Source organism: Ictalurus punctatus, chromosome 1 (assembly GCF_001660625.3).
Source record: "Ictalurus punctatus breed USDA103 chromosome 1, Coco_2.0, whole genome shotgun sequence".
Classification (NCBI taxonomy): domain Eukaryota; kingdom Metazoa; phylum Chordata; class Actinopteri; order Siluriformes; family Ictaluridae; genus Ictalurus; species Ictalurus punctatus.
In genome coordinates this window covers 26,043,951-26,060,948 of record NC_030416.2, presented here as the reverse complement: position 1 = coordinate 26,060,948, position 16,998 = coordinate 26,043,951, and the positions used below count along the sequence as shown (strand labels likewise).

General features: G+C 39.1%; 1 protein-coding gene across 1 annotated transcript in view; it reads right to left on the bottom strand.

The window, feature by feature from the left end:
- Positions 1-2,349: 2,349 nt before the first annotated feature.
- adgrb1a (adhesion G protein-coupled receptor B1a) overlaps positions 2,350-16,998 on the bottom strand; it is a 95,826-nt gene continuing 81,177 nt past the window's right edge. Inside the window, exons 24-31 of the mRNA XM_017486931.3 lie at positions 14,743-14,841; positions 13,012-13,183; positions 12,784-12,879; positions 12,645-12,684; positions 9,775-10,400; positions 7,694-7,729; positions 7,433-7,591; positions 2,350-4,164 (exon numbers count right to left, since the gene is read on the bottom strand). Of these exons, the coding sequence (XP_017342420.1) occupies positions 3,970-4,164; positions 7,433-7,591; positions 7,694-7,729; positions 9,775-10,400; positions 12,645-12,684; positions 12,784-12,879; positions 13,012-13,183; positions 14,743-14,841 (1,423 nt within the window). The 3' untranslated portion in view covers positions 2,350-3,969. The remainder of the gene's footprint in view (positions 4,165-7,432; positions 7,592-7,693; positions 7,730-9,774; positions 10,401-12,644; positions 12,685-12,783; positions 12,880-13,011; positions 13,184-14,742; positions 14,842-16,998) is intronic.

The following is a 16,998-nucleotide window of genomic DNA, read 5'->3' as shown; positions in this document are numbered from 1 at the left end:
TACAGTTAGTGATTTGCACTGTTTATGGTATTACATAACCAAAAAACAAAGAAACTAAAAATTTCACCCAAAATCAGAAAAAATCACATTTAGTCCATTCGTTCATTTAATCCATTTGATGATTAGGCCACAGGTTCTCATCGCATTTGATGCTTTCCCTTGCAATACACACAAAAAAAATCCTTGCTCCTCTGCACCTATTACCAGGCAACCAGCATTCATTGCCTCCATAGAGACATCTGATCATATGGTTGGTTATCATACATCTTCCATTTCCAAGTAGTGAACTCCTCAATCGTGTTCAGAAAATGAGAGTATGCAGGGAGGAATTGTATCATCACATGGAGGTGTGCTGCAAACTATTCATTCACAGGGCGAGAATGGTGGAATTCACTGTCCCAAATGGTAAAATACAGAGTCATCAACAGTCCTCTATTTTCAGGTGGAACCAGTCTTTCATTCAGTGCATGCAGAAATATGATGAAACCCTCTCTATTGTATGGGCCAACAGTTGATATGTGGTGAAGGACACCATCATTGGAGATGGCAGATATTGGTGTCTCTCTGCCTTGGCCTCTCTTTACAAATATGTGCCTCTGGAATCTTTGATCCATGCTTACAAATAGGAAATCAAAGGTGGCATGGCTATAGATAGATAAGAATTAATTGCTGATTGAATAATTGTGCAAAGGATTTTCACACACGTGCATTTGCATTTGAGAATCATAATTATGCAAGTAATTGCTATTAGCTGTCAATAAAGCTTCCCTTTTGTTTGACACAATTAATGCAATTGAGAGTTTGGTTTTTGGATGTGTGTTAACTTTTACTAAAAAAAAGGTGTGAAAAATGTTTGAAACCAATGAAAAAGTGTTAATACATTTGCAAGAAAAGACTTTTGCTGTGGGCACACGGTGGCTTTGTGGTTAGCACGTTCGCCTCACACCTCCAGGGTTGGGGGTTCAACTGTGTGTGTGGAGTTTACATGTTCTTTTCGTGCTGCAGTGGTTTCCTCCCCCAGTCCAAAGACATGCATGGTAGGTTGGTTGGCATGTCCAAAGTGTCCACAGTGTATGAATGGATGTGTGATTGTGTGTGTGCCCTGTGATGGATTGGCACTCTGTCCAGGGTGTACCCTGCCTTGTGCCCCATGCTCCCTTGGTTAGGCTCCAAGTTCCCTGTGACCCAGTAGGATAAGCAGTATAGAAAATGGATGGGATGGATAGATGGACTTCCTGTCCATATTGCTGTTCTATGAAGATGATGATGATGATGAGCAAGTGGATCCCAATTTCATTAAGCATGTCTTAGCAAATCAAGAAAAGACTGTAAATAACTGTGCTCGCCAGAATACCACAGAATAATTCAGGCCATGTAAAACTTAACAGCAAAGGGTTCAGAGATGCATCGAGCAGAACAGTCATTTGTACAAACACTTAGCAGTTAGATCTTGTCCAACCAAGCGAAGAGGAAACTGTGAAAACAGATGTCCTCATGAATTAATAAGTCGAGTATGAAAAATTGCCTTATAAAATATGCTGGAGGGAAAATGTTCATTTAATTATTACTTTCATGTCATTCAGTGACTTTAGCCCTCCCGTGTGTGTGTTTGTGTGTGTGTGCACGTATGTGTGTGTGCATTCAACAGGCTTTCGTTCCGACTTGCAATTGCATAGTCACAAAGGCTGAGTTAGCTGTCACAGGATCATACAAGCAATATAAACAAATGAGTATTATTGTTCATAACAGATTTTGTTGGGATATTAAACAGGTTAGCATAACAATAGCACCTAATCAATCATAAATATTATTTCAATGCACAACTGAAGCTCATTAAACTACTATTTCAACTAGACTGCTCAAATTAACCTTTACCTTGTAGAGTACTATATGAAAATTACATTGCATATTTCATTTCTTCATTCGTTCTTTGATTTGTTGTTGAGAAAGCATATAAAATAAATTAGGCAGGACATTAGGCAGTCTGGCAATGAAAAAAAAGTAATGCAATGTTTATATTTTTATGCAAGAGTGCATAAACTATATTATTTAAATATAATAATAACTCATTTTTTAAAACCCGTATTTATGATAGGCTAAATCAGCACACTGCTGTGCTGTTCAGATTGGATTCCTGCTCACAGAGTGTAAATAATTCCAAGGCCACTCCAGTCATCCTCTCTGCCTCCTCTAATCACACAAGTAAGCAACTCTAGAGCTCAATATTCTCCTGATGATTGTCTGCCTTTGTTAGTTTATTTACTAATTTACATATGTTTGGGGGCACAAATGCACCGAGATGCACTTGTCAAGAACAAAAAACGAACAGGCAGTGTATACCACATTACAAACGATTATAGACATTTTATTAGAAATATGACACATTCATCTTGTGCTCTGAAAACTGTACATTAACAAAAAAGACCCAGTGAACTAAAAAAAGAGAGAGTGGGGAGGAGATGGTGGGAACAGGAAGTTTAGACAAGTACAGATCTTCTTGAGTGACAGTCAGTGATATTAAAACACACACTGTTACATAAAGTTACAGAACACTCATATAGTCCAGTAACCTGACAAGATTTGGGGATTGTGTAATGATTTTTATAATAAGAATAACAATATTCCCCAAGCACAGTAAGAAAGATATTTATAGGCTAAAATTCATTGTGTAGAACTCTTTTGGAAATAATTACAATGCTGTACAATACAACAGGACTCTGAAGAGTGAGCCTTGTGCTTTCTCTGTGTGCAACCATCGTTATGTCATCACATAAACTCTCTGCAAATTCATATACTCTTCATATCTAATTATAAGATACATTAAACGTATATTGTATATTCGTTCCCCTGACCTTCAAAACAATCTCTGAGTACTTTCATTTCACTTTCTCTTGCTTACGGTGATTGACACCTTTAAGAGTTCTGACAAGCTTGTCAAGGCATCACCATAAAGTGAAGAGCATCATGCTTACATGCCATGGGCACAGCACAGATGGGTATTATGTTCTCATCCACCACGACATGTCCTTTCTGTTCACATCTGGACTGAAAAAGCCACCAACAGGATCGAATGAGTCAGTTAATGAGATGCTGCTGAGTAAAACTGCAGACTTGCACAGATGTTTCTAAAGAATCCATGGATGGTTGGCATGTATTGGATGGTTCACTGGTTCATTTGGAGATAGGAGTGGCACTGACACAGGCGCTTTAGGTTGAGGAGGGTTGTGTGGTCAAATCTCTCATTTTGTGATAGTGGGGAGAGTATGGGCAGTTGTTCCTCTCATTAACAGTCATGTTCTGATGGCTTTGGGCTTTATATTTGGGTAATGGAGACCTTACCATCATGCCACCCATCATAGCCAAAGCAGCACAGAATCTTTTGTGGCACATGAGCAATAATAATAATAATAATAATAATAATAATAATAATAATAATAATAATAATAAAATATTACATTCATGATGACAGTTAAAGGATATGGACTGCCCATGAGGTTTTCTGGCTTTTCATACCATTTGTTTTCAAGATACCTTTGCTAAAAGGCTCCTTGTGGTTAATAATCCAAACATCCTTTATCCATAATGGTCTGAAATAGGTGTGTGTGTGTGAGTTCAAAAAAATGTAAGAAACTGAAGGCCACACATTCAGGATCCTCCATCCAACCACCTGAATTTCTGTTTCTCTTTTCCCATTTTGTTCCCATAGAAACACCCCAAAATGCCAACACTGCACTCACCCAGTCTCAACAGTCTGAGCAATGCCAAGCCATTTACACAACAACATGTTCAGGCCACTTTTTTCCCCAAGTATTATGATTGACATTCCAGCATCAAAATAAAACAAATTATACACCAGCAAAATTGCCCTGTTTCATCGCTCTTTCACATCTCACTCTCCCTGTATGTCTCTCTCTTTTTCCCTGCCAGAGGAGTTTTATCCCTACACCTCTGTGAGGAGCTGTAGGCTGCTCAGACTTCAGTCTGCAGGTCCATGATCTCCTGGCCCACCAGTGGTATGGTGGCGCTGGTCTTCTCCCACTCCACAGCCTGCAGCTCCAGAGGAGAAGCCTGTAATGGCTCCAGCTCCTTCCGCACCCATGATGGGGGAGAGTGAGTCTTCCTGATGCCCTCCCATGCCCGCTTGCTGGGTGTCTGCTGCTTATCCTGTTCAAGGAACAAACAAAAAGGGAACATATTTGTAACAATGTTGTGCATGGCATGGTTGCAAGGAGAAAGCCACTGCTCTCCAAAAAGAGCATTCCTGCCCTTCTGCAGTTTGCTAAAGGTCATGTGGACAAGCCAGAAGGCTAATGGGAAAATGTTTTGTGGATGAATGAGACCAAAATAGAATTTGTGGTTTAAATGTGAAGCATTATGTTTGGAGAAAGGAAAAACACTGCATTCCAGCATAAGAACTTTATCCCATCTGTGAAACGTGGTGTTGGTAGTATCGTGGATGGGTCTGTTTTGCTGCATCTGGGTTGGGACGGCTTGCCATCATCGATGGAACAATGAATTCTGAATTATTCCAGCGAATTCTAAAAGAAAATGTCAGGACATCTGTCCATGAACTGAAACTCAAGAGAAAGTGGGTCATGCAGCAAGACAACGACCCTAAGCACATTAAGTCATTCTTAAGTCATTCTAAGAATGATTAAAGAAGAATAAAGTCAATGTTTTGGAATGGCCTAGTCAAAGTCCTGACCTTAATCCAGTATAAATGTTCTGGAAGGGCCTGAAGCAAGTAGTTCATGTGAGGAACCCCACCAACATCCCAGAGATGAAGCTGTTCTGTACTGAGGAATGGGCTAAAATTCCTCCAAGCCAATGAGCAGGATTGATCAACAGTTACCGGAAATGTTTAGTTGCAGTTATTGCTGCAGAAGAGGGTCACACCAGATTCTGAAAGCAAAAGTTTTTTTTTGCCACTCACAGATATAGATATAATATTGGATCATTTTCCTCAATAAATAAATGACAAATTATATTATTTTTGTATGATTTGTTTAATTGGGTTCTCTTTATCTACTTTTAAGACTTGTGTGAAAATCTGATGATGCATTAGTTTATATTTATGCATAAATATAGACAATTCTAAAGGGTTCACAAACTTTCAAGCACCACTGTGTGTGTGTGTGTGAGAGAGAGAGAGAGAGAGAGAGAGAGAGAGAGAGAGAAGGAGAGAGAGACAGAGTGACTGAAAGTGTGGCTGACTGACAGAATGACTGACTGACTGACAGAGTGAATGACTGACTCCCCAACTGACTAAGTGATCAACTGACTGACTAAGTGACTGACAGAGTGTCTGGCTGACTGACAGAGTGACAGAGAAACTGACTGACTGACTGATTGAGTGACTGGCTGACTGACAGAGTGACTGACTGACTGAGTTACTGACTGATCGAGTGACTTCCTGACTGACTGACTGAATGACTGGCTGACTCACCAACTGCCTGACTAAGTGACTGACAGAATGACTGACTGACTGTCTGACTGTCAGAGTGACTGACTGTCTGACTGAGTTACTGACTGATCGAGTGACTTCCTGACTGAGTGACTGGCTGACTGACAGAGTGACAGAGAAATTGACTGACTTGACTGATTGAGTGACTGACTGACTGATTGAGTGACTTCCTGACTGGCTGACTGATTGCATGACTGACTAACAGAGTGACTGACTGAGTGACAGAGTGACTGATAGAATGACTGACTGACTCAATAAGTGACTTCCTGACTGACAGAGTGACTGACTGACTCAATTAGTGACTGAGTGAGTGAGTGGCTGACTGACGGAGTGACTGACTAAGTGACTAACTGATGGACTGAGTGAGTGGCTGACTGACAGAGTGATCAACTGACTGACTTGACTGATTGAGTGACTGACTGACTGATTGAGTGACTTCCTGATTGGTTGACTGATTGCATGACTGACTAACAGAGTGACTGACTGAGTGACAGAGTGACTGATAGAATGACTGACTGACTCATTAAGTGACTTCCTGACTGACAGAGTGACTGACTGACTCAATGAGTGACTGAGTGAGTGGCTGACTGACAGAGTGACTGACTGAGTGACTCACTGATGGACTGAGTGAGTGAGTGGCTGACAGACTACAGATGTGGCCTTTTTGGCCAAATGTGCATTTTTTCATGTGGTTTCACCTGAACTGACACGTGTGATCACGCGGCACCCTGCAGACACGCTTCTTAGAATTTAAATTAATTTCCTGTGCTTCACACAATAACCACCAGGTGGCGCATAAAACAATATACTGTAGCTGAACGCATAGTATACTAAAAAAACAGAATGTGTGGTCAGTAAGATTTAAGAAAAAATATTACGTATGGTTTTGTCCTACTGGTCTTGTCTTTCCTGCGCCTGCAGCATGTGTGTGATAACACATGATACCGCATGAAATCGCAGAATCCTTTACTCTTTGATGTGTATTTTCAATGACTATATCTGTAAATGGCAGAATGACTGAGTGAGTGAGTGATTGACTGACTGACTCAATGGCAGAATGATTGAGTGAGTGAATGAGTGAGTGACTATCTGAATGTATGGGTGACTGAGTGAGTAACAAATGTATGGGTGACTGAGTGAGTGAATGAATGACTGCCTAACTCCTAGTGAGTGAGTGACAGTAAGGGACTGAGTGAGTGACAAGTATTATTTTTGTGAGTGACTGAGGGAGGAGTGAGTAACTAAATGAGTTAGTGCCTGAATGACTGAATGAGTGACGGAGTGACTGAATGAGTGACTGAGTAATTGATTGAGTGACTGATTTAAAGTTAGAGCCTTGAAGTGCTTTGCATTTAAAAAGTGTTCCAATTTATAGTAGAAATGCTAAATGGACGGCATAATCAAATAATCAAATCAAGAGAGAGGGGAAAAAATGGTGAAAGAAAATGTACAGCAGCTTGAACATCAAATAAGTTAATTTATTTAAAAAATAAAATCCACCTCTCAAAAATGTCCCTTAACTTGAATGGAAGAGAATGCGGTACATGAAAAAAGCATTCACTTCCAGTAGCAGGTAATTTCACATCCACCTTGTCTGATTACATGCTGAGTTTAACCCTGTGAATCCATTAATCTTGGAAGCATGGCCCAATAGAAAGCATGTGGAGGGCTGAGATGACTTCTTTCTGGAAGACTAAACATGTAGGATTTGTTTATTTTTTACCATTTGTCCTCAATAAGAAGCTTTATCTGCTTCTCGGTCACAATGCGTCTTATCACTCACAAACAACAAACTAGGTATCTGGCTAATGTTAGCTGCTCATTGAAGCAGTATTTCTCTCCAGAAACACATCACACCAGGAATGGTGATAATCGCCTGATATTTCTCCACCCTGGCAAAGAAATTAGCAAGATGAGTGTGACTGAGAGGAAAAGGGAATTAAAAAAGAGATTGGCCAGGATGCTTACGCTAAGGTTGGTCTTATCACTGCCTCCAGATGACACGCTCCACCTCTTCCCAGGCTTGCTGTCCACCGGTGGAGATTCTCTGTCTTTCTCAGCATGCTGCAATTTTCTGTTCAGGTCCTGGAACATGTCCTGGTGGCGTTTTCTCGTGTGCATGATCTTCTGTGCAAGAATAAATAGGATAATGCAAATATCATCATGTACACAGTTCTCACATGAACATGTATTCCTTTTCACAAGACTACAGATGAATGCTGCAGGTACCTCAAAATCCAACTCTGCGTACCGTGATTTTCGTCTCTGCAATGAGTAAATACGAAAAACAATGTTAGGATCTTCAGTGTTACTGTTTTGTTTTGTTTGTTTTTTTTTAGAAGAAAAGACCACAGAAGCATTAATGTTGGGGCAAAGTCTGTAGAGCATCTTTCACTGAGAACTTGGCATGAACATACAGCAAACAGCTTGTGACCTCATGGCCTTTCGTTAGCCTGTCTCAAAGTGTCTGTGGAGAGCTTGACCTTCTGCTTGAAGCTGCAACTTTGCACTGCATTCTGGGAACATGTTTGGCCTGAGGTCAAATAAATCACCCTGGGCTCTGTGGTCACTTTGCTGTCCACACTAGTTACTGGCTAACATTCAAAAACGTGAACAAGAACTGACCTTTGGAGAACATCTATAATGCTGAACAGGCTAATTTGGGGTGTCCGTGCCACTTCTATTTGTGAGCAATGCTTATGGAATGACATTTTTTTTGTTCTGCTATTTAATTCCTCCAGAAATGCTCAAAGGTGTCCATTAGGAAAATGGGACAACTATTATACACTAAAGACAGTGGAGAGAAAAGAAAGAATGAGAAAATAAATCAGACAAGATCTGAATTAAGGATCTTACAACAATTAAACAAGCCTCATGTTCACTTTGAACACCATGAGAGTTTTATGATGGTGTTCACTTTGAACACCATGAGAGTTTTATGATGGTGCCTTTTGGCATGTATAGTTAATACAGAGCCATTTAGAAAAACAAGCCTGCTACTGGTATCATGAATAATTCATGCTGCACATCCTCTCTTAATTAAGCTACACATAAACAGTGTTGCAGTAGCTAAGTTTCATCATCATACAGCCTGCAGGTAGGCTCATAGTGATACACCGAGTCTGATTAACACTCATTCACTTTTCTGCCTGGTTAAGCTAAAGGCCTTGATAACCTTCTAGTAACTAATGAAATGCTACAAGTAGTGAAATAATTTGGCATGACTGTTGATAGTGTTTCATGCAATAGATGCAAATGAAGTATATTCAAATCAGATAAATCTTTTTTATCAAGATTATGTTATACACTCCTTTATGGACTGAACACTCCACATGCTGCACTTAGTGTTAATAATATTTTTTAAAAAAGATTTTATAACTATTTATAAATTTTAAGCTCTTTTAATATCAGATATGGAAAACATAGAAGTTTATTTGTAGTTATATCAGTTCTAAGTACAGACCGCTGGCAAAAAATGTCCAAATCTGATCTTTATCCTCATGTGTGATGGCAGTGTGAACAGTAAGGTACACTGAATCTGACAGTTTCAATTTAAATCTGGGCTACTTGCATATGTACTGAAATCTGGTACAGGGCTGATATGTGGTGATTTGTGATTGAAACTGTTGAGTCTCAAATATCATGAGATTTAGCCGCATACTGCCTGGATTTCACAGGCAGTCAGGACAAGCGTGACAACTTTATGCAGTGAGTTACAGGGTGTGAATTGCTTTAAAAACTAATAATTAACAAAACTTTCATGTAACTAGAAGGTTTCCCGATGAGATCCAACATTAAACAATCTATCTAATTCTATTTTGTGGCTCAGGAATGTTAACAAGTTACATGAACTACAAACCTAGATAAACAAGCTGACATTTATCAATTCTTATTTCACATGACTGATCTCACACTCAATATTCAGCTAAATTTTGTCAACAGTTTTCTTCTAATCATAATTGTTGTTGTTTTGTACATGAGGGTCTCCTGAGGAGTGTGAAATGTTCAGACTAGTATCAGATATTGGCTACACTAAAAACGTTAATTTGACCAACTTAAGGGAAAAAAAGTAAAATAAAAAAATTTATTAAATCTTGGAAATTGGGGTAAACTGGAGCTGTATTTAGCCACAGTAACAAACATCAGTAAGTGAACATCACCATGAGTAAATTGTTGTGCAGCACAATATATTATTGTGGCACAAAAACAGATGAAGTATATAATCTATGAATTAAAATTTGGAAACATCAACTTAAACTCCTAGATAATCTTAATATATTGCGTTAAAAACTACAGCCTTACTAACTTACCTCTAAGGAGCTCATGGACAGTGTGGAGATGGTCTCGCTCTTCGACATCACGCCTGAATTCCCTGGGTCCACTGGATCTAATGTGCTGTTAGTCCTGTGTGCCTCGCTGGAGATGTTCTGCAAGGGGGAGTCCTTCTCTGAGCATGGCACATTCACCCGTTCAGCAGGAAAACTCTTTAGCCCATATCCTGGCACAGGCTCTGTGCTAGCTGTGTTGCTCAGATGGATGAGTCTGGTCTGTGGCACATGCTCGATGCTGATGTTGTACTTGGAGTCCTCTTTGGTTGGCTTGCTTGTCCTGAGGGTGGTGGCAGTGATGGTATTGTTGTTGTAGCCTTGTGTCATTCCACCTCCCTCAGAACCCACGCTGTCCCCCTCCAGTTGCTTGAAAAGCTCTCCATCACATACGTAAATGGCCTTTGCACCAGGCAGCTCAGTGCTGATGCCTGCTGTAGCTCCTTTGTCACGGCGCAGTGTGAGCGTGTGGCTGCCATATTCTGCCACGTTCTGAAGGTGTACTTTGGCCATGCTGGCAGGCATCGTATTGAAGTTGGAGCCTTTCTGCACTGTGAGCTGCTGAGGGGCCAACTTCTCCTCACCCTGCAGGGAAGAGCGCTTACCGGGACCTGCGAGAGAAAAAGACAAGGCATCAAGATCAAGCTCTACAACACACTTAACAACACACTTCAGCTAAAAACACAGTTTCTTTTGCTTTGACTCTGCCCAAATAGGAGGGGCTGGATCAAGTCTGATTCCACCCCCTGGACTTTTGGTTCTGCAGCAAGAGGTACTTGACAAAATCAATAGGCACCACATTTAACACCACAATCCTCAGCAAAAGAATTCAGACCAGCTTAGCAGAATAACAGAAAAAAAACAAACAAGCAACATTTTATATATTTTTTCACCAGGGGGTTCAATTAACACACAAATAACTTTTGGGTGCATCCATTATATTGTAGAAATGAAGCTAGAAAGCTTACCTGACAAGCACTCTATAGGGGTTTTCTATTTATATAAAATGCCAGAAACAGATACATTTCCCAACATGTACCCATAAATAACAGTGTATTTGCTATGACAACATAAACATAAAAATGTTCTAAATAAACATGAGATAGTTATCTATAGATTAATTAGATAAACTTACATTTAACATTTGTTAGCTACTAGTGGCACAGGCATCAGCAGTTTTATAATGTGTAACCACTGAAACCACGTATTTACTGATAATCTTTCAGCTAATTCAATACATAGTGTACATTTGGTAAAGAGGTGGACTTTCAATGATCCTTCTCCCTCTGTTATAATGGTATGATAACTGTATAACACAGTGTCACAGGTTTTGGTAGATCAATATCTATTTGATTGATCAGTATCTGGCATTACTACAAGATTCATTCATTCATCTTCATAGACGTGATTGATCCAGACATCAGTAACTACTGCAGGGCACCATGCGTGCACACACACACACACACACACACACACACACACACACACACACACACATACATACAGCCAGACAGACACACACACACAGACAGCCAGACAGACACATAGACACACACATACACACACACACACACACACACACACACACACACACACACACACAGGGAAATCTCATTCAACATCATGCACACCTAGGGGGAATTTAGCATAGTGTTATTTATGTATGTGCCGTTATGTTTTTGGGAGGTAGGTGGAAACTCCACGCAGACCCTGGAGCTGTGAGATAGCAACTCTACTGCTGTGCCTCCCCTACTATAAGATGGTGACATGATATATTAAACTGCAGCAGCAGGGAAAACTTTAAATTAGATGTGCTAATGCTTATAATTTCAATGCTATTTTTTATAAAAAAATATCTAGTAGCATATTTCAAGGTATGCATCAAGCATCTATTGTGACATAATTATCAATACTAGTATAGATTAACAAGATAAAACTATTTAAAATTTACTAACCATAAATCAAGTTTACATGCCTAATCCTTAATGTAACATATTTATTGTTTTTTGCATTACAATTTGCCTGCATTATAGCAGTTCCATTATGGCCGCTCCAAATCTCAAACATGACTACTGGAATGAGTACATTTTCATTCATATTTGTTTATTTGGATGACATAAACAATCTACTAGAATGCCTGTTTATGCCAGTTGTGTTTAGAAACCAAAGTAGCTTGCTATTTAATATGGCACACTGCACATAGTTTGCTGCTTCTACTCAATTTAGGCAAATGATAAGAGATGTCTTTTGGAAAACAATCATTATGTGCTAGAAGCTCATGAGTGAAAGCAATGCTGTCAATGACAACAATGCCAGTACAAGCAGATGCTAGTGCTGTCACTATAAAAACACTCCTGATGCAGCCATCTTTGATGTAACTGGCCAGATAATGGACTATGTCCATTCAATTTATAATTGTACACACACACATAGAAAAATCACTCCTTAAACACACTGTCAGCCTTGTTGTGTCTCAGCTATGCTATGTGGCTAGATGCTGGTGTGATATGCCATCTGAGATAATCAGATTCACAGCTCAGATGGATATCAGAGTAGAGAGTGCTGTTTGATGGCGAGACGTCGGGAGGGACTTAATTAGGAGCGGCAGATCTAAGACGCAACAAGGGACAGGCAGCCCTATTTACCTGAGCATTACAACTCAGCGGCAAGCACACTGTGGCTCTCAAGGCAGAAATTGCATTATGGGTATGTAATGTGGTGCGCTTCTTGTCAAAACAGCCGGCCGCACCCTCAAGAGGCTGTCGCAATTGCAGTGGCTCTCAGGATGTGAAGCAGTTTGAAAAAAGGAAGCAATTCTCACTTAGAGGCACTGAAATATTAAGAAAAATGCATACCTGATCTGCAAGCAATGTCGACGTCCTTCTCAAAGTCAGTCTGAGGAAAACGCAAGAAGGCAGTTTTAGTGGAAAGTGGCAGAAGGGATATAGTGCGTATACTGACATCCTTACTGTGGAGTATTACTGATTTAATTACCATGAGCTGCGCATGACCATTCTGGAAAGAGCCTCCTGAGTCGCCATTTCCATCTTCCTGGCGGTCAACAACTCGACACTTCACTGCTTCTTGAACCTAAAGTACCATATAAACAGAGGTCAAAACCTGCCAGAAATCACCCATTTTAATTTTTCAGAAGATTTTATTTCTCCTTTTGGCCAAAAGATACAGTTAGTCATAGGTACAGTTTTGCCCATAATTGCACACCTCTCTGCGCAGGATGCAGTGCACCATCACAATGACAAAGCCCTCGAGGGAATCAAAGATGGCGAAGAGGATCTGGAAGAGAGCTGAGCGGCGGTCAGTTATGGCCAACACTGCAGACATCCAGGTGAGTGCTAACAGTGGCAGAACCACACATGAACTCCACAAAGATGCCCTACACGAAATGAGGGGAAATATAGACAGTTCAAAACGACAAAGGGCAAAGGTAAGAACTCCTGCCTTTACTGCTGGACAACTTTAACATGCGATAGATGAAATACATAATGTATTTTCCTATTTCAGTTTTAGATCTTTTGAGCATTTAGTATTTCAGTGTAAATCAGCATGAAATACTCAATTGCTCAATACAATTTTAACATGAGCCTGTTATGTATGTATGTATGTATGTGTATATATATATATATATATATATATATATATATATATATATATATATATATATATATATATATGTGTGTGTATATGTACATGTAATTAATAAAAAAATATATACTACCAAGACAAACAAGTACATGCATCCTTTAATTATATTCTTATATGTGTGTAATTCACATATACAATATGCATGTATGTTTGAACATGAATGAAAACATGGGAGGAGGAACAGCAGGTAAAAGAGTAACAAATCTGAATAAAGGACTATGAAGAACCCAAGAGAAAGGTAAATGAAAAGACAAATGAGATTTGAGACAGCAATGGACATGAAAAGCTCCCTGTCCTAATCCATAGCATGATAATAAAATTGTCTTAAACTTTGTTTCATTAATTTTATCATTAATTTTATCTACCATTATTATATATTCTTCTTCTTCTTCTTCTTCTTATTATTATTATTATTACCCCAACCAGTCATTTCCTTACTTTTCAGTTATAAGTAAACTGAATTGACCGATGACGCAAATAATTTGCAGAGATTCTTGCAAAAAAAAAAAAAACTATTTGCAATTTATTCTATGACCTCATTGTGGGCCTGTGTATCAATACATATAAAAGTGATATAAAACTATTTCAGGTCACATGAGGTCACAGAATATAATATGTATGATAACTCATCTACTATATATGTAGACACTTCATCATCTGCCTCCTTTCTGCACACACACACACACACACTGCAAATAATAGACTACTACACAATATCTAAACATTAATTACAACACTAATATTTTTTATACAAAAACATTCTCTGTAATAACTCATTATTATCTTCATATATATATGAATAGTAACTGCGGAGTACTTCTATAACTAGTGTTAAGGTAGTAAAAATTGCAGTGTTTTTCAAAGTTTTCAGAGAAACAGGAAAGACAAGACTCCTTTGTCAACCGAAATGACTTGTCCAAAAGGACACTTTATACTTTGTGACCTACACCGCAATTTTGACAATACATTCTGTGTAACCTAAACTCAACTAATCTCATACTTTTAGCCATTATGTTAACACACAGTGCTACACAAATACATATATGTATTAAGTTCTTAACATTTTCTGGCACCATACCATATTTTTTATATATTTTATATGGTATTCCCTAACATGAAACATGGGGGTGTTTCTCACTAGCTCCCTCAAGGAGACGAATCAAAGGGGAGTGGAGAATGTAGCAGGAGAAAATCGGAACCAAAGAAGAGTGAGGTAAGAAATAAGCAGGAAAGGAAAAGAGAACTGAAGGTTGAGCGGTAGAGAATTGGTAAATAATTAGCAGGACTAACATGGCGTTACTGGTAGCTGTGGTGGAAAGGTCGGCCGACGAGATAACTCCGCACTTGGCACATTTGAGCGTCATATTGTACAGTGGCACTGTCATCTGACTGCAAAGTCAAATCAACACACTGAAAATACACACATTCACTAACATACATACACACACTGAACCTTTGGCCACAGAATCCCCTTTCCAGCTCTCTGTCAGGGCTATGGGGTGTGTTTTAGAGACGGGGGAAATGACACTCTCAATTTTTATGTTTATTAATTGGCCTGATTCCAGATGTGGCACATGGGAGACATAGAGAACTACATTGGTTCATAACTGTGTGACTGTCATCATTTATGATTACATAAATATTATAAGATTTTAATTATTTGATGTGAAGCCTAAATGGTTTCTATTACTACACGATCTAAAGTCGTTTTAATGCAGCTACGTGTACAACAGAGACTGCCTTCATCACACTGTGAACTTGCAAACTGATAACAATATCTCACACACAATAAGCCATGCTAATATCATACATATTAAGCACACACACAGACAATTGTCTTCCTATACTTTTACAGACTTTCCATTTACATCATTATTAATGCAGCTAGTTAAAAGTTATGCTAACACCTAAATCTAACCTTAACCTTAATCTCAGAAACCAAATGTCTGTCTTAGTGGTTGTTTTGTTTGTTCGTTTTCCATAGTTTTCCTCTTTAGGACCAGCCAAATGTCCAATCAATGTCAAAACTATAAAGTATTCCTCTCTTTGTGGGGACATTTGGTCTCCACCAGGGTAGAAAATTGTACACACCAGCACACACAAACACATTTGCCTTATCCTTATGAGGACCTGCCAATTCCATTGGTAGCTAATTAAACCTATACCTACACCTTAACCTACCTACCTACCCCCCCCCCCCCCCCCCCCCCCACACACACACACACACTGCATCAAATTAATAAAGTATTAACAATTCAAATTTATAAAAAATGTAATTAAAATGTCTGTTCATTTAATATAGCCACCACATCTTTATAAGTATACTTCATTTCCTCGCTGTTCTCAGAATGCCGTGCACAAATATAGTTAGCATGGGTATATAACACAATGAGGTCACTCATTGTGACATCTCCAGAGACGGGCACATTCAAAAACCGAACAAAACAAAGAACATTATGTACTCATCTCTTATCTCTAAAATGCTACTCGGTTGTGATTCATTCTGTTGTCCACAGACACAAAATGGCCACTTGCAAAATAGCAATTAAAGCCATCAGCACGATACGGCTGGCCTCATGGCCAGTGAATCGATCCTGCAGCTGGCATACATGTAGATTAAACCCCACATAATATCAAAAATCCAATTCCATGCTAAAGGCCAATGCAACCAATAAAAGGTGGCTGCAGGCAGTGATATTAAAAAGCAATCAGTGTTTTTGTGAATTACAAGGTCATTTTACTAGTCTTTATGGTGAAGGCTAGAGGCACAGGAACACAGCTTTACTGCAGGAGCATATTGCTGATCGACTCTAATACACAGCTCTACTCCTGGCTTCATCTCCCGTCGTCATGTTTTTCAGTTAGACAGCGTACACATCCTCCCTCCACCCTGCTCCTCCGAAAGCTACATTTTAAAGAAGCCAACAGGAGTTTCATCTGCCTGAGGGCATGTGAGCCAGTCTGGGATGGAGGTAACTGCTTTTCCATCACTACTTCTAGCCTCTACCAGGTCGTATAGGCTTATGCCTGATTTTCATGTTACTAAAACTTCTGGCTTATGATCTTTCTTAGGAACTTCATCAATCCAGGTGGACAGGTCTACTGACGAAATTCTAATTATATCAAGCTTTCTATTAATAAAAAGCATTTAAAATATTGCTAAGAAGGTAAAATAGTTTTTTCAATAGATCAAAGGTGATTATTAAACGCAGACTAACAATGGGAATAAATTCATACAGACATTTCACTAGTCCAGGGTTATGCAACTAAAATTGGTAAATGTTCAGTTACATTAAATTACTTGCTTATGAAGACTAAGATAATCAACTAACATGACTGATCGGTGAAAACAGTTACCTTTTACGGCTTAAACATGTATGACTAGTTTATGGCTATAATTAAGCCAATTTGAAGTGGTTATGTTTGTTTCTCTCTGGCATTTCATAATTCAGAACCACAGACTGTGAACAGAAGAAGAAATATTTACTTGGCATTTGATGTGAGGTGAATAAACGCATACTTCCCTATTCAATTCAATTTTATTTG